General features: G+C 54.3%; 1 protein-coding gene across 1 annotated transcript in view; it reads left to right on the forward strand.

Moving 5' to 3' along the window:
- The first annotated feature begins 5,627 nt into the window (after positions 1-5,627).
- The window catches only part of H6PD (hexose-6-phosphate dehydrogenase/glucose 1-dehydrogenase), a 33,327-nt gene continuing 17,287 nt past the window's right edge, over positions 5,628-21,667 (forward strand). The window contains exons 1-3 of the mRNA XM_075550693.1: positions 5,628-5,887; positions 19,322-19,958; positions 21,382-21,499. Of these exons, the coding sequence (XP_075406808.1) occupies positions 5,883-5,887; positions 19,322-19,958; positions 21,382-21,499 (760 nt within the window). The 5' untranslated portion in view covers positions 5,628-5,882. The remainder of the gene's footprint in view (positions 5,888-19,321; positions 19,959-21,381; positions 21,500-21,667) is intronic.

A 21,667-nucleotide genomic window follows, 5' to 3' on the forward strand; every position in this document is an offset into this window, starting at 1 on the left:
ACTAGAGGAAAGTTGTATGGTTCATTGTTGCTACACTGCACCCTGACTTGATTGTCTCCTCCCACGACCCTTCAGTAAGGGGGTGTCCAGTTGCCTACAGATGGGCTTTGGGTCTCCACTCTGCACTCCCCCTCATTTACAGTGATAGGATTTTTGTTCTTTGATGCATGATACCTGATCCCTTTGATACCTCGTGGTCACACAGGCTGGTGTGCTTCTTCCATGTGGGCTTTGATGCTTCTGAGCTACATGGCCAAGGCTGTCACTCTTTACTGGAGTTGAAAGCCCCGTCTTTCTCCTGAGCAGCTGGTGGGCTTCAAAATGGACATATGCATCTCCAAATGGACAGCTGATTTCAGTAAACTTGATTTGGGAAAATTGGTTAAGATGGTCTCAAGAAAAAACAAAGACACTTCTCACAATAGCCCCAAAGTGGGAACAATTGAAACGGTCATGTGGCAGTTACATAATCTGGTGTCAACTTCAGATTATTAAGAATGAAGAGGTGGAGTTTAGCCTGTCAATCAGGTCTCAGCTTGATGGCCTCATTTAGAGGTACTATGGAGATAAATAGCTCCTTGGAGGCGGGACACTGGCTCACTCCCTGCAAGACATGCTTGCTGACAAGACACACGGAGCGACCATAGAGCCCTGGAGCTAGAGGAGCCATGTGGAGACCCCTGCCAGTGCTGAGATGCTTCTACCGCCACTGGATCCACAAGACTTCCAACCCACTGGCCTGTGATCTTCCTACATTCGGTGTCATTGCATGTGTTTTGTGAGTCTGAAGAGGAATTTATAGATTGGTATTGGACATATGGACTAATATTGGACTTATGGACTTGATCTGGACTGGGCTGGGATGTTTTCTCAATATTCAATTGCTCTTTTCTATAAAGCTCTTTTTTTCTACACATATGAGTGTCTGCCACAAACGGACCGATATTGGATACAATAAGCCACTATACAGAAACCCCCAATTACAAGTGGTCTCAGGGATGGGAGGGGGGGAGTTTTTGCTCTGGGGCAGTGAACCTAGTATGTCAACAGTGGAAGACTCGTTTTTCAGGGTGATGGAGAATGGTGGCCCAACTTGCAGACTGTCGTCAAGGTCACGGAACTGTAACATTGCACAGTTGTGAGGATGGCTCAGGACCGACAGCGTTTTGTCCTGTTGTACGTGGGGTGGCTCTCAGGAGGAATGGACACAACAGCAACAACATATTGATGAAATGGTGTGTTTATTATTATTATTATCATTTAATCATTTTATTGGTAGCTCATAACATTCCATAGGTCAATCACATCCTGCAGTGTTGTCCAATCACTTTCAAAACATTTTCTTTCTTCTTCAACTCCTTGATATCAGCCCCCCTTTATCCCTTCCCTCCCCAATCCTACCCCCAGGAACCCTCATTCCTTTTTCTTTCTTTTTTTTTTTTTGTGCGCAAGAAGATTTTAATGTTAAGCTCCTGACAACATAACACGTTATGCATAGGTGCGTCCAGTAATGCATACAAGCAAATATACCAAGGAAAATCAATTCCAAAATGTTTGCAGTGGTGAATGCTGAGAAGAAATGAACTTTACATCTAAATGGTCCTCAAATCTATTGTATCAATTGGAAAACTGAGTCCCAGAACCTCCCTTCATATTTCAGGACAAAATGTTGCGGCTCACTTTGATTTTCTGCAGTGACAACCGTTGATGCGCCCTCTTTCCCCCCAAACAAGAAAGCCAGAGGCGTGGTCCCCAGTGCTCAAGATCTAATTCGGGCAAGCAGGCTGAGAGTGACAAATGATTCAAGCAAACAGTGCTCTGGGAAGGAAACACTGGGCACGATGGGGAGGAAGCTTAGGCATCAGCCCCCCTCTGCCCTTCGGGGTTTCTCAGACCTGGAGGTGCCAGGCTGGCAAGATGGCGTTTCACCAAGCTAAGTTGTTCCAGGAAACAGTTGTTGGAAACTCGCAACGCAGAAATGTCTTCTTGATTCCATACAGTCAGGACGCTGACCTGAAGCGTCAACTGCATATCAATCTCTTCTTGGCAGCTTGGTGAAGCGAAGGTCAGGATATGTAGAGCATCCTCTGCCTCCAGAGGAGTCCGGAATGGAACAGCGATTGTGAATTCGAGATTTCGGTTTGCTGGACCTCCAGGTGCAGGCACCGCATCTCCGACTGGCTCTGGGGCAGCCTGGGGCTGCACTGCCCCAGGAGCGGGAGGGCCGGCTGTGTCCACGTCCTCTTCACCACTCGGGGGCTCAGGACTCCCAGGTGCCACGAGGCCTCCGAGGGCAACCGGGTGCTCTTGAGGGCCACTGCCAGGGCTACCAGTGTCATCCGGATGGATACCCCTGGAGCTACTTGCATCTTGGGGAACCTCAGGGCTCCTGGGCTCCTCTTGCTGGCTCCCATGGGCCCCATCCTGGCCTGCATGCCCGCAGGCAACAACAAGGCTGCCTTGGCCTCTGAGGCCTTCACGGCCACCTTGGTCATCGTTACCCTCGGCTCCACTGTGACCACGCTGGCTCTCAGGGTGGCGGGTACCTTGGCCGCCAGCCCCTTCGCTGGCTGAATCCCGGGCCCCTTCACGTTCTCCGCCACCTGAGGCCCACATGGTGCCTCCTGGACCTGCGACTCTCTGCTCTGAGCGCACGGGAAGCCCTCCTTTTTCTTTCTATAAGTTTCCCCATATCTTACACAATCCAATATATCCATTCACATGCAGTTAATTCAGTTGTTCAATCCCATTGGGTGGGGTCATACAGTCATCAATGCCATCAGCTCATCCCCCCCACTTCCCGTCCCCTTAGGGACCCATTACTCCCTTGATTGTTTCAGATGGATTCTCTATCTTGACTTTCACTTACCGAACAATCTTAAATATACAGATGAACATACACACATCTGACATGATGAATGAGGTAAAACAAATAAAAACCATAGTGGTAAGGGGAGGAAATATTCAAGAACTAGAGGATAGTTATGTGTTTCATCAGTGCTGTCCTGCACTCTGGACTTACCATCCCTTCCATGTGGCCCTTCAGAGAGAGACTGTCCAGTGATCTTACAGGTGGGTTTTGGGTCTGCCCTACATCCAACACTTCTTCACAACAATTTGGTTCCTTGTTTTTGAACTTCTGATCTATCTTCCTGTCATATGACCATATAGGCTGGTGTCCTTCTTTGTTGCTTCACTGCTAGATGGCTGCTTGTTTAACTTCCAGCCTTTAAGACCCCAGGCACTATATCTTTTAATAGCTGGGCACCATCCGCTTTCTTCACCACATTTGCTTATTCACCCATTTTGTCTTCAGGGATCTTGTCGGGCAGGTATCACTGCCACATTATTAGAACAAACTGTTCGTATACTGAGGTAAGAGTTAAGTACAGGCCCAAAGTCCAGCTGCTTCCTTGTTGCATTTGCATTTAGTACATATATATTTACATATATATATTTCTTCCTTCCTCTCCCTCCACCCTACTATTATGTTTACCCATCACTTACCTCTCAGAAACACCTCAATTGATCAGAGGTGACAGAAAAGCTACACCCTCCTCGACCTCAATTTTAGAACACTTACTAATCCCCTGTACCCGTCATTATTGGCTCTCCACTCACCTCCCCCCACTCCTCTGCTCCCATGCCTCCAGAAACCATTGATCCAGTTGCTGTCTCCGTAAGATTGCCTATCCTGCCTATCTTGTATAGATAAGAAATGGTGTATGTTTTGATGTATCCTGTTCACTACGGTAAAACTTAAAGAAAAAGACGGCACCTGCTTTCTCCCATCTGAGCCTCCACTGGTGTTCAGGGCTAGGTGGGTCCTAGGTACATCGAGGACAACGGAGTGTGGGAGGGGCCTCTGGGCCCAGTGCTGGCGCTGCATAAGTCTAGCTTGATTAGCCTTGGGCCAGAACCCTCAGGCCCACTTCAGCTGTGGAAGCAGTCAGGGGACCCTGTCTCCTAGGGGCTCCTGGCATGCCCTGACTCTGTCCTGTGGTCAGCAGCCCATGGCTGGCCCTCAGATGACCTCGGGCTCCCCAGCCTTCCTGGAACTGCCTTGCCCAACACCCTGTGTGGTAACCACACCTATTGGCCTGGCTTGTTGGTAACTGCCAAGTTCCCTCTGTTCCCAACACCCAGCCTCAGTGAACCTTTCTGAACTGAAAAGCTGTCTGGAGTCCCTTCTCAGGTCCAAGCCCAGGGTGCTTGCTCCTTTGCAGAGGGGCCGCTCCCTCTCCTGTTTCTGGGGGTGGGAGGGTGGTGGCTCTAGGAGTGGGCGTGGTGACCAAAGCCCAGGCCACCAAAGCCCAGGCCACCAAAGCCCAGGATGTGGCCCTGCCTGCATGGACCTGAGCTCACTCAGGCTGTGCTGAGGAAAAGATGCAGGGAAGGGCACAGCTGCCCCTCCAGAGGCAAGATCCCTTGGGGACAGTGACACTGTTGAAGGGTTTGGAGGATCGTGGGCACCAGGTGACTGCGTCTCAACAACTCTAACTCACTGCCATCAAGTTGATAGCAACCCTGCAGAACAGGGTAGAACTGCCTCTGTGCGTTTCTGAGACTGCAACTCTTTACAGGAGTAGAAAGTCCCGTCTTTCTTCCAAGGATCGGCTAGTGGTTTTGAACTGCTGACCTTGAGGATTGATGGGCAACATGATTTCATTTAAACACCTCACAATTCCCCCTACCAAACCCCATTCACTGTCATGCAGGCAATCCTGACTCAGGGTGACCCTGCAGGGCAAGGTATAACTGCCCCTGTGGGTTTCCTACCTGCAGTTCTTCATGGCCTAGAAAGCCTCTTCCCCCTGCTGAGTGACGGGCAGTTTCCAATTGCTCATCTCAGCGTTAGCGGTCCAACTTGTAACCATGGCGCCACCAGGGCGACCCAGTAACCTACAGAGAGGCCTTACGGTTCCCACGGACCGATAAACAGATTGTATCTCTTAGTCACGCAGGTACAAGTGGACATTTTCTGAACACTGATGTGGTGACTTCCACCGTCCGTTCCCATGGCACAGATGAACAGTCTCAGGTTAGTCTCCTCAAGGTCACAGAGATTTGCAACTGTCTAGTGGAAGAGTAGAAGGCGCATGCTCCCCAACCCTTCAACTTGACAGTGGGTGGGGCAAGCCCCTCATTCTGCAGATGGGGAAAATCCGGGGCCTGGGGACGGCCCAGATTTGGTGCCAGATCTTGGAGAGAAAGCCCCTGGCCCCGGGCCTTCCACGAGGACATAACCACCGCCCTAGGCGACTCGGACTCACTTGAGGATCGTCCCTAGGAAGCACGACAGAACCTGTGAGGCCCGAGACCCGCAGAGCGCGACTGCTGGCCCGGCCACCTCACTACCAAGTCCTGCGGCCTCCTAGGAACCAAGGAATCCTTCCGGAGGCCCCGCCTCCTCCACTTTGGACTGGCAGCTCCGGGGCGTGGCCTTGCTTGCGCCCCGCCGGTGTCCCGGCCCCTGGGCGCTTGGGACCTTCCTCTGCGCGCGCTGCTCCCCTGGGCTCCTGTGCGTGTGTGCGCGCGCGCGCGCACCCGGCCCCCAGGCTTGAAGCCCTCTCGCAAGGGGATGGGGGTGGGGTGGGGGCGGGGAGGGGGCGGGAGCGCGGGGCCGGGAAGGGGCGGCGGCCTCGGGGGCGGCCTGGGCCTCGCACCGCCCCTCTCGCCGCCCCCCACTCCGCTGGCGAAATTCGAGCGGCTGCCGGGCGCGGAGCCTCGTGACCACGCGCACCTGTTGGAGCCCGCGCCCGGGCCGGCCGGCCACCCGCCCCACGGACGAGCACGGGTGGGGGCCCTGGTCGCACGCCCGCGCTGGGGAGCGCCCTCTCCGCGGGGTCCGCGCCCCTCCCCCCACGGCCCAGACGAGCGAGATGAAGTAAGCTGCACCCCCGCTTTCCCTCGGGCGGCTTTCGCCACGGGTGCTATTTATAATCGGGCCGCGTCGGCGGGCGCGCGCGGGGCCGAGCCGGAGGGCGGTCGCGCGCGCGCGCGGGGCTGGCCGCTCGCCGGGGCGCACATCTTTGGGCACTTCGCTGGTTAGAATCCGGCGACGCGGGCAGGGCCGGACCCTGCACTTGACCTTCCTCCAGCCCGCCTTCCGCCCAGTGCGCGGCGTGCACTTCCTGCTTTCCATCCCACGCGGGGCGGTGCTGGGAGAGGCAGCCAGGCCCTTCAAGGGCAGTGCGGCAGGGGCCTCGCTCTCCCGAGCTTCTGGAATTTAAGTTCTAGGAGCGTAGGCAGCCGACACTTAAATATATATATAGCCTGGGATCGATTTAAGCTTTGCATCCGCCACCTAGGTTTCAACAGCGCCCCCAATGCACCGTGCCCCGAGTGATTGATTCACCAGGGACGTACCGCACTGGATCGCTGTATGTCGCATGCTTCCTCCCACCTGAATGAAGTCTATCCCAAAAGGACCTAGCACAAGATTGGAATTCCCCCTTGCACCCGGCACATGGCAGATGAGGGGTAACGGGCCCCATGAGCATATTTTATGGGCAAATTATGGTCTATATTCTCTGGAACCGGTGTGGGTTACTAAATCAGGCTGCTAAACTACTGACCAGTCGCACTGCGGGAGAAAGATGAAACTGTCCACTCTGGTCAAGAGTCACCATCCCAGAAACACATAGGGCGGTTCTACCCTGCCCTATAGCGTCGCCATGAGTCACCATCGACCCCATGGCACCGGGGTTGATGGTGTTTGGGGCTTTTTTTTGGACGCCTGATAAGGTTTCTGCTTCTGAGACTAATCCTTTAGTAGGTTTGGGGACATTGGAGATACAGTGTTTCATGTGTGGCTTGGGTGGATCCTGGTGGCATTGTGGGTTAGCACTTGAGCTGCTAAAACCCCAAGGCTGCCGGTTTGAAACTGCCAAGCAAGTCTGAGGCATGAGGACGAGGCTGTCTGCTCACCTTAGGATTTAGTGTCAGGCAGCCACAGGGGCAGTTCTGCTCTGTCCTGCAGAGGCGCCTAGAGTCGGAATGCACTGTGTGGCAGTGGGTTTGGAGGCTTGTTTGAGGAGAATGACTGCTCACAAGGAGGCAAGCTTGCCTATCCATCTGTTTTTGATAACCCAAAGACTGGAGTGTACGAAGTTACTGTTAACCATCCCTGGTTTTGTTGCTGGGTGCCATTGAGCAGACATTTGACTCTTGGTCACTTCTTCGCACAGCGGAGCAGGTCCCCTCTCTTCTCCCGTGAGTTGGTAGGTGGGTGTAGCTGCCCATCTTTCAGTTAAAAAAATCAAGTCTTCGGGCAAACCAAGGGCAGCAGAGGCATCTTGGATCATTGAATAAGGCAGGATGTACCTGCTTGGTGCAGAGGCCTAATTGTGACTTTCTGCCATGCTCCACCAACTTGGGGAAGATAGAACCTGCCTGAGTTAGGAGGCAATGGATCTGGGAGATTTCTTATCTCCACGCCCTCCCATGGCCACGCCCTCCCAAAGAGCTTCATGACCACGCCCTCCCAAAGAGCTTCATGGCCATGGTAAGGTGGTTTATTGTTTTGTGTTTTGAGAGGCGCAGGGGACAGACATTAAACTGGAGTGGGTCATCCCTACTTCACAGCTGGAGAAACAGAGGCTGGGCCCTTAAGGGATAGGCTACAGGATAAGAGGTGTACACTTCACTCTTACATTCTCTGAGTCAGATCATAAACCCTTCAAGGGCTTTTTGACTAGTAAGCATTTCAGCATTACATCCTTTAAATTTTTCCTCATTGTGATTCAGAGATCAAGATAAGGTGTAACTTGGCTTTTTCCCCCATCTTTCTTTTCTTTTATGATGGGGGTGGTTCCTTGATTTTGCAGCAGTTCGAAGTAAGAAAAGCTTCTCTTTTTGTTCTTTAAAGCTTCTTCTTAAAAGAAGGGGGGTAAGCACTGGACCGCTAACCACAGCGTTGACAGTTTAAGCCCACCAGCTGCTCCGCAGGAGAAAGGTGAGGCTGTCTCTTCCGGTAAAGATCTATAGTCTTGGGCGCCCTGTATAGGGTTGCAATGAGGGGGCTTGACTCGATGGCAGTGGACTTGTGGTTTTCCCCTCTTTTTGTGATGATGTTGTTTGTCGAATAGGGCCAGAGGCTACCATTTTTTTGAGTTTGGCAAGAATCAGGCCCAGGTCCTTATGTAGATGATCTCTTTTGTGCCAAAGGCACAAGAGAGTAAATCATTTGTCTCAGGTCACAAGCAGGAGCCCTGGTGGTGCCGTGGGCTGATGCCGGGCTGCCAATCTCAGGGTCTGCAGTTTGAACCCACCAGCGGCTCCTGGGGAGATTAGGCTCTTTGCCCTCGGAAAGAGTAACTGCTTTCAGAGCCCCCAGGGGCCTTCTACTCTGTCCTCCAGGGTCACTGTGAGTCTCGATCCACTGGACGGCAATGGGTAATGTCACACAGTTACAGACACAAAGCAAGGATCTTAATTCAAAGTTCAAGCCTATAACTGTTTCTCCAAAGTCAATACCTCAGGGCTTTTCAGGCTTTAACTAAACTTTCCAAGCTTGCTGGTTTACAGGGACGATAGCTCCCTGGCCACTGATGTAGAGATTCATATTTGTGCCCATTCCAAAGAAAGGTGACCCAACAGAATATGAAAACTATCAAACAATATCATTAATCTCAAGATACAAGTAAATTTTTTTGAAAATAATTCAGACTCCACGGTAGCAATACATTGACAGGAATCTGCTAAAAATTCAAACTGCTTTCAGAAGAGGGGGAAGCATCTGGGAGATCATTGGGGTGGATAGATCTTGGCTGAAAGCAGAGGATACCAGAAAGATGTTTGCTTGTGTTTTGTTGATTGTACAAAACGATTCCACTGTGTCAGTCATAACAAACCATGGATAACACTGGGAAGAATGGGAATTCCTGGACACTTCCCGAACACTTCGTTGTGTTGATGTTATGTGGAACCTGTACTCAGACCAAGAGACAAATGTTCAAACAGAACAAAGAAATACCATGTGGTTTAGTGTCAGGGAAAAGGTGTGTCAGGCTTGTCTCTTTTCAATCTGTATGTGAAGCCCAAAGAGCCCTGTTGTGCAGTGGGCTCTGCATTGAGCAGCTACCCCAAGGCCAGCAGTTGGACCCCCAGCCACTCTGAGACAGAAAAGCGAGACTGTCTGTCCCTGTCACAATTTAAAGTCTTGGAAACCCAAAGGGATCAGTTCTGCTTTCTTTTTTAGAGTTTCTAGGAGTCAGAATGGACTCAATGGCAGTTGGTTTATGCGGAGCAAATAATCTGAGAGGCTGGACCGAATGAGGCATCAGGAGGAAGGCTCATTAGCAACCTGTGACATGCAGGTGACACAGGCCTGCTTGCTGAAAGCCAGGAGGACTGGAAGCACTTGCCGATGCAAAGCAAAGACTATAGCTTTCAGTTTGGATCGCAACTCCGTGCAAAGAAAGCCAGAATCTTCACAACCGGACCGATAGACAGCAGAGAAGAGGTCGACGCGATCAAGGGTTCCCTGTTGCTCGGATCCACAATCAATGCTCATGGAAGCAGCAGTCGGGAAATCAAACCATGTACTGCGTTGGGCACATCTGCACAAGGCTGCTTTTAAAGTGCTGAAAGCAAGCATGTCCCTTTGCAGACTAAGGTATGGCTGACCCAAGCCGTGGGCCTTTCAGTCGCCTCACATCCACGTAAAAGCCGGACAAAGAGAAAAAACAAACACAACAGGTCTCTTTCTATCTTGGAAGAAGTAAAACCAGAATGCTCCTTGGAGGCGAGGATGCTAAGACGTCACCTTACACACTTAGACGTGTTGTCAAGAGAGACCAGGCCCTGGAAAAAGACATCACAAAGACTACGAGAAGGAGGAAGACCCTTGAGGTAGGTTGACGCCGTGGCTGCCATCATGGTGTCAGACCTCAGAGTTGTGAGCCTGGCGCAGGGCTGGGCAGGGTTCATTCTGTTGTACAGAGTGGTCACGAGTCAGACCAACTCCACAGCGCCCACCACCAACTACCACCGCCCGAGCTTGTCTGTGATGTCTTCAAGACATCAGAAGGAAGGAGGGGAAACCCCTGTTGGGTCTGGAAGGCGGAGGCTACTTCCGGCAGTGTAAATATGTTCAGATCAACTTGACTTCAGGGAGCAGCGCAGGGTGCCAGCCTGAGCAGCTTCGGTAACACAAGTAACCGCTCTGGTTTAAAACGCCGCCGCTTCAGTCTCTTGGATGTCCACACGGCACACAGGGTTGAAAACGTTGCCAATTGGAATTGCCACACATCCTGCAGATGGGTAGTATGAGTCTTCCTCTGAAAGCGAGAGCTTTGGAGACCCACGAACTGCCTGCGTTCAGAGTCTCCCAGCCCCAAGCTGCCAGGCCTTCAGTGCGTTGTTTTATTGCCTCTCCGTGCCTCCGTTTCTGCTCTGCTCCCGGCTCACAGTGGGGAGAATCATAGTGCCCGGTGAATCCATGTGAATCAGAACGGAGTCGATGGCAGTGAGGTTTTTTTCGCGTTGCTAATCTTTTTGGTTGCTGCGTGGTGTGTTCCCGTGCTCGAAGTTTCCCCCGTTGGAGATGGACTCCTTTGTGCCCCCGTTGAAATGTGGAGACCGCCAGAAGCTGTGGATGAACGAGACTGACTTGGGCAGGAAGTGTTTATACGGTGCCTTCGGCGTACCAGGCCCTGTTTCGGATACTGGAGATGCGTCAGTGGATGAAACCGACAAAAGTCCACACCCACATTGTCACTTCACATTCGTGGTGCAAGGGATCGACAGACAAGGAAATTCTTATAGAGTATATTAGAAATGATATGTACTACCAAAAGAAACGAAGAAAACCTTTTTCTGTGGCATCCACCCTGCTCGAGGTGACCTGGTGTTACAGAGTAGAATGGCTCCGTATAAGATTTTCTTGGCGGAAACCTTCATAGAAGCAGATTGCCAGACTTCTCTTCCACTGTGCAGCTGGGTGGATTCGACCCACCAATCTTCACGTTAAGACTCGAGGGTAGACCCCTTGTACTGCTTGGGGAAAGTAACAAACTATTAAAAAAACCAAAGCACCCCCCACCCTGCCATCGAGTCGATGCTGGCTCAGAGCCACCCTGTAGGACAGGGCAGAACTGCCTGTGAGTTTCTGAGACCATCCCTCTTTATGGGAGTAGAAAGCCCTGCCTTTCTCCCAAGGAGCGGCTGGTGGTTTTGAATGTCAGACTTTGCAGGTGGCAGTCCCACGTGTAATCTCACCACCAGAGAGAAGTATAGCAGGGGAGGAGGGTGGAGAGCATGAGGCGGCGAGCGTGACTTATGGTTTCTCACAGGGGTCTGAGAACCCTCTTGAGACGGTGACACTTCAGCCAAGCATTGATGCCGCAGAGGCTGTGAACCACGGATGAGGGGAAAGTGGGCCAGGCGGAGAGAGCAGGTACAAAGGCCCTGAGGCAGGAGCCTGGAGAGACCAGAGGAGTAGAGGAGGACAGCGAAGAGATGGTGGCCGGCAGACTATGTGCACCCCAAAGGTGTCAGAATAGGAGTGGCAGGGACTGAGCTGAGGCTTAGCAGTAGAAGGAGCCAAGGCAGGTGCTCCGGGCAGTAATGCAGACCAAGATGACGGTGGCTAGGGCCGGCGTGGAAGGGCCCTGGTGGCGCCCTGGTTAAGTGCTCACCAGAGGACTGAATTGCCAGGGGGTTGAAGCCAGCGGCTCTGTGCAGTGCAGCGATGTGGCAGTCGGCATCTCATAGGGAACCGTTCTACCCTGCCCAACAAGGCACCAGTCAGAATTGAGGTGAGGACGGTGGTTTGGGTTTTGAGGACCTGCGTGGAGTGTTGGAAGGTGGCCAGGAACGTTTGTAATATAGATACAGTTTGAAGATAGAAGCTATGGGATTTCCCTGAGGACGGGGACCCCGTTTGAGCAGGTTGGAAGAGCAGCCAGTGAGTCGCGCAGACGGCCACGCGACGCCTGCCGAGAGGCAGTCGGTCGGTTGAGCAAGTCGAGTGCAGGAGGAGACACCAGACTGGAGGTAAAGATTTGGGACTATAAACCGTGATGCACCAATAAATATGGATTAGTTGACTTTGCTGGGGCCAGGGCTGTCTGGGGACCTCTGTTTTATAGTCCTGGTCAATTTCTGGGGTGTAAGTAAGTACTCCCCCCTGGCCAGTACTTGAGGATCCCCGGCGGTGCAGTGGTCACACGTTAGACTAGACTGCTAACCACAAGTTCAGCGACTTGAAACCCCCGGCCATGCCTCGGGGAGAGATGAGCCTTTTTACTCCCCTAGAGTCTGCAGGCTCGGAAACTCACAGGGGCAGTTCTGCCCTGCCCTTCAGGCTCACTATGGGCCAGCAAGGACTTGACAGCAATGAGTTTGGTTTGGCTTTTTGACCAGCGTTCAAGCACAGCGCCCCAGGATGACCACAGCCGTCCATCAGGCTCAGAGTCAAACCTAGTAAAGTGATGAGGCAGTGGTGGGTCAGAGCATTGATACTTACCTTTGTTTTTCATCAACTTTATGGAATTGCAACTTTATGTAATTATTCCTAATAATGACTGTTTGCTAACGGGCTTAACAAAACCTCCTGAAAACCTGTGGGTGCAGAGACGAACTGACTCCAGCACACCGCTGCTTATAGTGACCCAAGGGAAGTCGTGGAACCCAGGATCCTCTGAGATCAGGGAGGAGTCAGGGCAACAGGTAGGAACCCTGCTGGCACAGTGGTTAAGCACTCGGCAGCTAACCAAGAGATCGGCAGTTTGAATCAGCAGCTGGATTGTGGGAGAGAGAGAAGTGACAGTCAAGATTATAGCTCTGGGTGACCCCCCCTTTCCCCCTCCCCAGTAGATTGGCTCTGGCTGGGTTGGAGTGGGCCTCCCAACCACAGGTTTAAGTGCAGCAGAGCCTGGCCTCCACACTCCAGCCCCTGCTCCTGCCCCGAGGGAACGAGGGCAGATCAGAACTCACTGACTGATGTCTGCACTTCGGGCTTTGGCACGGGAGGACCGGCCGGTCTAGAAGAGCAGCACTGGAAAAAGACTTGAGCTGGCCTTTGAATCCAAGCCTGGGCACATCTTGTGCATTAGTTAAGATGATCTTGGGCTTGAACTTTTGTCTTCTCCCAACAGATTCTTTCTAAATTTCCAGACTCCGTGGGCTGTGATGATAGGGAAGTTTCCATTTGCCCTCCTGCCCTCGGCAGAAGCCAAAGGTGCGAGGTGGAGTTGGGAAAGGGACTGGGCAGCAGCACTGACCTTTTCCCAGCTCCTTTGTGCCGTGACCCCCTCACCCCCAGCAGGGAAGAGAGGCTCTGAGCCGAAGGCTGTGGGTGACCAGAAGCCGCTCTGCCACGGGGACTCCCGTCCAGGCTAGGCTGTGTGGGCTGACCGGGGACAGCTGGGACAAAAACAAGGACCGAGCCCTGGTTTCCTCCAGACCCTCTGGCTGGCCAAGTTAGTACTCACGCCTTTGGCAATGCCAGCTGAGCAGGGCCCGAGAAGGTGAGTCTATGGGTTGCCTGGTAGGAGCCTCTGAGATGCACAGTTGGGGCAGCGAAGGGGGGCCCTAGACATGACCATGGCCAAGGGAGCCTGTTAGAAAACTGACTTATATACCTCCCTGGAGCGTGACCCTCCATGCATGCACACAGCCCGTGCTTGCTTTGTGTGGGAGTTTGGGGCAACTCTGGCCTGAGGCTTGTCGTGGATGAACTCTCCCCCTCATGGGAATGTGCGGCTGCACCGTATTGTCTCCTCACGTCTGAAGGACACCTGCCATCCCATGTGTCCGCTCACCTCTCTGTACTTCGGAGCTCTCTCCTCCTCCCCTGCTACAGGGGCTCGGCTGCAAGCCCAAGGGGACTTCCTGGTCCAGAGGTGGCCCTGGCGCCCTGGTGGTGGTTGTTCGGTGCTGTCCAGTTGGTTCAGACTCAAGAGTGACCCTGTGCCCAGCAAAGCAAGCCGCTGCCCGGTCCTGCAATGTTCTCACCATTGTCCTTATGTCAGAGCCAATTGTTACAGCCACACTTGCCCAGGGCCCATCAACTTGCCCAGTCAACCCATCTTGCCCAGGGCCTCCTTTTGTTCGCTGTCCCTCTACTTTACCAAGCACCATGCCCTTCTCCAGGGCCTGGTCTCTCCTGACAACCTGTCCAAAGCACCTGAGATAAAAGCTTGCCACCCTTGCCCAGGGGGTACAAACAGTTCAGCATTTGGTTGCTAATGAGAAGGCTGGTGACTGGAACCCCCTCAGGTCTCTGCAGGCAAAGCCCCAGGATCTGCTTTTGCCAAGAGGACAGTCCAGCAAACCCTGAAGGGCAGCTCCGCTCTGTCATGTGTGGTTGCTGTGAGTTCGAATCCACTCAATGGCACCTAATGCCTTTCCTTGGGAAACAGGGCTTAGGAGTGCCTGGGTGGTATCAATGGTTAAGCACCCAATTATTAATGGAAAGGTTGGTGGTTCCACTCCATCTGTAGGTGCCCAGGAAGAAAGGCCAGGTGATCTACTTCCAGAAGGTCACAGCCTCGCACACTCTGGGAAGCCCAGTTCTCATCTGCACAAGGGGGTTCACTGAGTCTGAATTGGCTCCACGGCCATTAGTTTTGTTTCCTGGGTTGAGAAAATGTCATAGACACATTTCACCCAATTCCTTCATTTCAGGGGAGAAAACTGAGGCCCAGTCCCTTACAGTTGTTTGTTCAACGTCAGGGCCTGGACAGGAATCCCCAGAATCCAGTGTCCAATCAGATGGCCCGTGCTTCTGGCCCCACAGTGGCTCCAGCGCCTACCCAGGGGCTCCTAGGCTCACCTCAGTGCAGCTACTTAACTTCCAGAGTTCTTTCCCAGCTGCGAGCCGAAAGGTTGGTGCTTGGAGCTCACCGGACAGCGAATGCCAAGGAAGCAAACACTGACGGGTTGCTTCTGGGAGGGTGATCGAGCTGTGGAGCCGGGCTCTTCTGTAGCGTAGCGGTTTTCCTGGAGGCAGGAGGGAGGCAGGAGGAGGAGGTTTGGACAGTGCGTGAGTGAGTGAGTGTGTGTGTGTGTGTGTGTGTGTGTTTGTCGGGGAGGACTTGTTCGCCATCCCTGCTGCAGCCCTAGATGAGGTAGCTATACACTAAGGCCCTGTGCCCCCTTGGGGACCAGGGGACGCTTTGTATTCAACTAATTTAATGAACTTAATTCGCACGTGGATGAGGGTGGGCCACATGTCTCAGCTCATTTCACCTTCACAGCCTCCTGTTGAGGTTGGTGGTATTAGCCCCGCGTGGTCGATGCAGAGACATGGGCCCAGATAGCTTCGCTGGCTTCATTGAGGCAGGCACCTAAGGTCACTCCCTCGAACCTGCAGCTGTAGGGAGTGACCGCTAACGAAGCTCTGGCCCGAACTCCCTGCACCTCCTCGGGGCCAAGGAAGCTGTGCAGCCTCGTGACCGGGGGCGTGGAGTCTGTGGCTTGCCAGTCTGTTATCTCACCTCCCTGTTTGCTGGTCTGTAAAGTGGGAGTCACCGCAGGACTGCTGTCAGGAAGGATGGGGGCTGAGCATCGAAGCAAGGGACTTCCAGCAACGACTTGGTTAACATCGGCTGTTACTACCGGCCGGTTTGTAGCTAGCTACCCATCCACTTTGCTGGGGGTGAGAGACTAAATCGCCCAGGCTCCTTTGAAAGCCCTTCCCTGGACCTCTCTCGGCCCTGCCAGACCTGCCTCCGGTCCCGTGAAGAGAAGGGGTGGGGGGCCACACATGCACTGGACCCCCTCCTCTGCTTGACTTCTCCCCCTCAATGCCACTGCTTGGCGTCCCTGGCCCCTTCCCAGACCTTCTAAATCAGAATCTACATTGAAAACCAGGTCCCTGGGAGTTTGGAAGGCACATGAAGGATTGAGACACACATTAAGATGGGGAAAGAAAAAACAACCCTGTGGTAATGAAAAAAGATCCACCTTGAACACACTCACACACTCTCTATCCCCCCGACCCCAGCTTGGGCGAGAGTCCTTCCCTGGCTGTTCAGCAACCACACAGCAAACACTCGTGTCGAAACGCCTGGTAACTTCCAGTTTGTACTTGGAGATGGAAGTGGGCCTGAGAACTGGGGCCCAGGGCAGAGCTGGGCAGGCAGGACCGCAGCAAGCCAGAGTCAGAGCAGGGCCCATGGGGTCAGGCATCAAGCTTAGCTGCAGTCTTAGGGGGTGAGGTGGGGTTGGGGCACCCCCCCCCCCCGCCCCTTCCTGCCCGGGCACTCTGAGGTTCTTGGGCTCCTCCCCTTGTACCAGGCACATCCTGGAACCCTGGCGCTCAGGAGGACTCAGGAGCTGCCAGCTGGCGGCTGTACCTTCACCAGGCTGTTCTCTGGGCTTCGGGTTTCTCCCTGCCTCCCTCCCGCCCTGACCTTGCAGTGTTTCCTTCCCTCCAGACAGGGGCGACCGCCAGATGGGGAAGGACTGCTCTGAGTGCCAGGGACAGGGGTTGGAAAGCAGGGGAGGAGGGTGGCCCTGTGGCCCTCTGTGGATCTGGGGGTGAGTGCCGATGGAGGGACTGTGGAAGAGGAAGGTGGGTGAGCCCCTCAGATGGTCCCGTCCCTGGCTCCTCCGGAAGCTGAAGCTCCCTTTGAGGGGAAGTCTCGATGAGCAGATGGCTGGTGTTCTGCAGCCGCCAGGCAGGCACTGCGGAGTCCTTGTCATCTTCAGGCAGGAAACGGGAAGAGGGGTCTGATGCCTGCGTCCAGGGGCAGACCTGACCCACGTGGGGAGAATGGTTGAGAAGGTGAGCTGGCAGTTTCTGCAGTGCTAGGTGCCAGGGTGTTTCATAAGAAATTGGTTTTATAAACCAATTTCTCTTCCTCTGGAACCGTGGGTGGCACCAACAGTTAAGCACTGACTAGCCCAAAGGTTGGGAGTTTGAATCTCCTCAGAGGTGCCTCAGAAGACAGTCCCAACAATCTGGTTCTGAATAGTCTCTGCCTTGGAAATCCAGCAGAGCCCAGTTCTACTCCGCACTAGTGGGGGCAACTCACGTCGGAACCGGCTTGGTGGCAGTGGGCGTCAGTGACATAAGCTAGACAGCATCAAAAGATTGTTGCAGTCTTGCCAGACATCCACCTGAGAGGGGTCCCTGAGTATCACAAGATAGTTTGCACTGGGTCCCACCCGGGGACCCTGGAAGCAAGGCTTGGGATCCACTCGGGAAGATGACAGCTAAGAAAACCTATGGAGTGTATATGGCGTCACATTTGGGGTTGCCTGGTCCGCATTGACTTCACGGCAGCAGGGTCTATCTGGTAGAGTGCCTGCCCCAGCCCCCCCCAAAACTTATTGCCATCAACTCAGTTCCGACTCGTTGCAACCCTGTGGGGCAGTGGTTCTTAACCTTCCTGATGCCGCGACCCTTTCATACAGTTCCTCATGTGGTGGCAACCCCAAACATAAAATTATTTTCGTTGCTACTTCATAACTGTCATTTTGCTACTATTATGAATCAGGCGACCCCTGTGAAAGGGTCATTTGACACCCCCAAAAGGGGTCGCGACCCACAGGTTGAGAACTGCTGCTGTAGGAGGTTTCTGAGGCTGGGAGTAGATACCCTCATTTTTCTTCTTTGGAGCAGCTGGTGGATTGGAACCGCTGACCTTGAGGTTAGCAGCACCATACTCATCCAGCATGGCCACCAAAGCTCAGATAGCTGGCACAGCTAAACAAAAATCCCAAACTCACTGCCATCGAGTTGATTCCGACTCATAGTGAACTCCCTCCGTTTTCGAGCCTCAAGTCTTTATGGGAGTAGAAAGCCCCATCCTTTTCCAGGGAGCAGCTGATGGAGTCTAACTGCCGACTCTGTGGCTCACGGCCCAACTTATAACCCACTATCCCTGCCTAACACAAGCCCAGCCAAACCCACTGCCGTTGAGTTGATTCTGATGCACGGAGACCTTGTAGGACAGGGTTGGACTGCCCCTGTGGATTTCTGAGACTGTCACTCTTTGTGGGAGTAGATAGCCTCTCCTGTGGAGCAGCTGGTGGTTGTGAACTGCTGACCTTGCAGTTAGCAGCCCAGTGATTACCCAGCAGCACCACCGGAGCTCCGGAGTTCTGTGGCCTGCTACATAGTAAGCGTTAAATCAGTCATCTTCGTTCTTTGTCACCCTGCTCCCCAACTGCCCTAGGCTGGCCCCATTTCTCATCTAGCCCAGATGGTCAGTGCTACTGGCCAGGGTTACTTTCCCTGAAATCCCTTCTAATCCTCCCCCAGTACATCAGCCGCTGGGGGAATTGGAGAACCAGCTAGGAGCTGTGTTTTGAGAGTTCAACCCATTAGCCACACAACCTTGTTGAGAATGCAAGGCCAGGAAAACATCCTGCAGTACAGGTGTGACAGGCCTGAGCACTCGTCTTTCATGCTTGTCATCTGTCCCCAGCCAAGTCAGCAGTCAACCAAGATGCCCGCCTTACCCTGCAGAGGCCAGGCCATCAACTGCCGCCACTCGGCTCAGGAGCCAGCGCGCCTGGTGCCAGGCCCGGCTCCCCGACTCACTCTCGCTGAGCCTCAGTCTTCCCATCTGTACAAGGGGCGCAGTAATCGTGTCCATCCCTGTGGTTCTTTCTGGGGCATTTGTCTGGATGCACGGGCACATGTCCGTTCCGAGCTGGGCACATGCCAGCTCTCGGTGCTTGGCACGGTGTTTGCTGCCCTGAAGTTTCCCCAACAGCAGCCCCCATTTACACGGTAGCAGACCGTGTCCACAGGTGATCATGCCCCTTTCAGATGAGCAACTGAGGACAGAGGTTAAGTACCTTCTCCATGGTCAAGCAGCTAGTAAGGGGGTGGGCGGAGATTAGGATTCGGGCTCAGGCAGTTGGCTGCAGGGTCTGTATTTTTAATCACTCTGCTATAGTAATTCTTCCTCGTTTGGGGAACTGCAGAGAGAAGCGGGAGGGGTTGCTCAGGTGTTCCCAGTCCTGGCAGCCAGCGGAGAGCCAGCTCCCTGTCCCCGACTGGGGCTGCCCAGATGGCCCAGCCTACCTCTGCTCCTGTGTGGAGCTGGCTGTGGTGGGAAAGTGGACAGCTCCAAGCCCAGCCTGCGGGGCCTCCCTGCCCGTCTGTCTCCTGGCTGCCCAAGGCCCCGTCCCCAGCAGGGACTTCTCTGGTCCTGTCCCTGTGTGCAGGCAGGCTCCCTACCCCTTGTCTTCCTGGCATGCTGGCCAGGCTGCTGAGGATGGAGGGGACGTCTTCCTAAAAGACACGTGGCCGTGTCTTGCCAAGCAGGAAATGTTGGCGACCTGAGAGCCGTGTCCTCCCTTCTTGTCATCTCATCCTTCCTTGTTCCTTGTCTGTCTCTCCCGTGTGCCCCAGGCACCCAGGCTTCTGGAAGATACTCGTGGTGGCAACCTGCACGGCCCTTCTGGGCTGCCTGCAGGCCGGGGAGCTCCAGGGACACATCTCCATAGTCCTGCTGGGAGCAACCGGGGACCTGGCCCGGAAGTACTTGTGGCAGGGCCTGTTCCAGCTCTACCTGGATGAGGCGGGCAAGGGCTACCGTTTCAGCTTCCACGGGGCTGCCCTGATGGCCCCCACGCAGGGCCAGCAGCTCATAGACAAGACCCTGGAGACCCTCTCCTGCCCCCAGGGCATGGCCGCCACTCACTGCACTGAGCTCAAGGGGCAGTTCTTGCAGCTGAGCCAGTACCGCCAGCTGAAGACAGCCGAGGACTACCAGGCCCTGAGCAGGGACATCGAGGCCCACGTCCAGCAGGAGGGGCTCCGGGAGATTGGCAGGATCTTCTACTTCTCCGTGCCGCCCTTCGCCTATGCAGACATCGCCCGCCACATCAACAGCAGCGGCCGCCCCGGCCCGGGCACCTGGCTGCGGGTTGTCCTGGAGAAGCCCTTTGGCCATGACCATGGCTCAGCCCAGCAGCTGGCCACAGAACTTGGGAGCTTTTTCCAAGAGGAGGAGATGTATCGGGTGGACCACTACCTTGGCAAACAGGTGAGCTTCAGCTGGGCCTGTCGTCAGAGGTGGGATGAGCTGGTTGCAGGCAGACCCTTCAACAGTCCCCCCACGGTCATCCAAGAACAGGGGACTTGGTCCTAGCCTACGTGTCTGGCCTTGCACATGGGGGCTGTGTCCTTTTTGTATCGCCCGGCCACATCTAGGTCCCCACCAGGGCCTGGGCTCTGGGCTCTGATCAAGCAGGGCCGCCCTGCCCCCTCTCCGGAGGTGTGGCGTCAGCACGCAGGTGTCAGCATCGGTTTCCAGTTGGGTGTGGGGTGTGGGTTAGCATGAGCCTTCTCAGTTCCCATTCACCTGTGCTCCCCTTTCATGGTTTGTTTTGTTTTTGCTCCTCCTGATGCCTGTTTGCAGCCACGAGGCTGGCAATATCTCAACACTGAAGGGAGGGAAGGGGTCCGAAGATGAAGCTTCTCGGCCCGGCTGAGTAGCAGGAGCCCGGGGCTGCCCATCATGGGCCATGCCTGTGAGTTGGCCAGCTCACACTGAATGAGTCCTCAGAGCCCTCCATGGCGTCTGCTCTGCCACCCCAGCAGGGAGTGCTGGCCCCCCTGTTCTCTGGTCCTGAGCAGGCTGCTGGGGGCCGGGGCAGTTGGGTGGAGGCTTCTGTGTTGATCTGGAATCAGCTCTGGGCCAGCAGCCGCCAGCCTGTGTTCTCATTGGTGCTCGCCAAGCACCTGGCCATTCTGTCTGGCACTCTGCAGTGATCACACTTGCCTTCCTGTTAGGCAATGCTGGTGGACCGTCGCTTCCAGAGCCGTGTCTGGGAAAGCATATGAGGTGGATGAGTGTCACATGGGGCCCTGGCATCCCTCTGGGACCCAGACCCACTGGCACTGACCACTCATAGTGACCCTAGATATGGTCCCCAAGGCTGTAAACCCTTAAAGGAACAGACAGCCTCATTTTGTTCCTACTGAGCGGCCAGAGGGTTTGAACTGCTGACCTTGCAGATAGCAGTCCAATCCTTACCCAGCAGTGCTGCCAGGCCTCCTTATTCTCTAGCACAAAGGCGTTTTTGTCACCTGGCTCACCTGGAGTTGCCCAGGGCACTGGTTCTCAAATGGTGGTCGGCAGACCAGCCAGGTCCCCGTATTGGAAAGTACTGGGTGTATTCAATCGAGAGATTTTCTTGCTATACAGTTGGTATTAAATTGCCTTCCCCTTTATGAAAAGCTGCTAGTAGTGGAACAGCGGAAACAACATGCTTTTCTTTCTTGGTCAAACAGAAGGGTGATTGAGGCTTTGGGGGTACTCTCCTGGGCTGGGAGTCCCCGATGCCCACGATGGCCTGAGCTAGGGAGCAGCTTTTCCTCTAAGCCAGGATGAGCGAGACCGGAGCGAGGAAGCCGTCTTCATCTTGGGCAATGCCTGGAGCTCAACCAGTCTTCTTCCTCGGTAGGCGGTGGCCCAGATCCTGCCCTTCCGAGACCAGAACCGCAAGGCCTTTGACCACCTCTGGAGCCGGCACCACGTGGAAAGGGTGGAGATCATTATGAAGGAGACTGTGGATGCAGAAGGTGTGTGAGAGGGGCGGGGGTCAGGACCCTGTCAGGCTGCCATCTGTGGGGAGGAGTCTGTCTACCAGATTGGAGGGTCAGCCAGGCTCCTCTGCTCGTGTGTGGTACCCTGCCAGGGAAAGCTCTGTGCCCAATTCTCAGGTAGTGTTGAACCCAGGGGCCCACCAA

The sequence above is a fragment of the Tenrec ecaudatus genome, chromosome 1 (genome assembly GCF_050624435.1).
Source record: "Tenrec ecaudatus isolate mTenEca1 chromosome 1, mTenEca1.hap1, whole genome shotgun sequence".
In the NCBI taxonomy this organism is placed as follows: domain Eukaryota; kingdom Metazoa; phylum Chordata; class Mammalia; order Afrosoricida; family Tenrecidae; genus Tenrec; species Tenrec ecaudatus.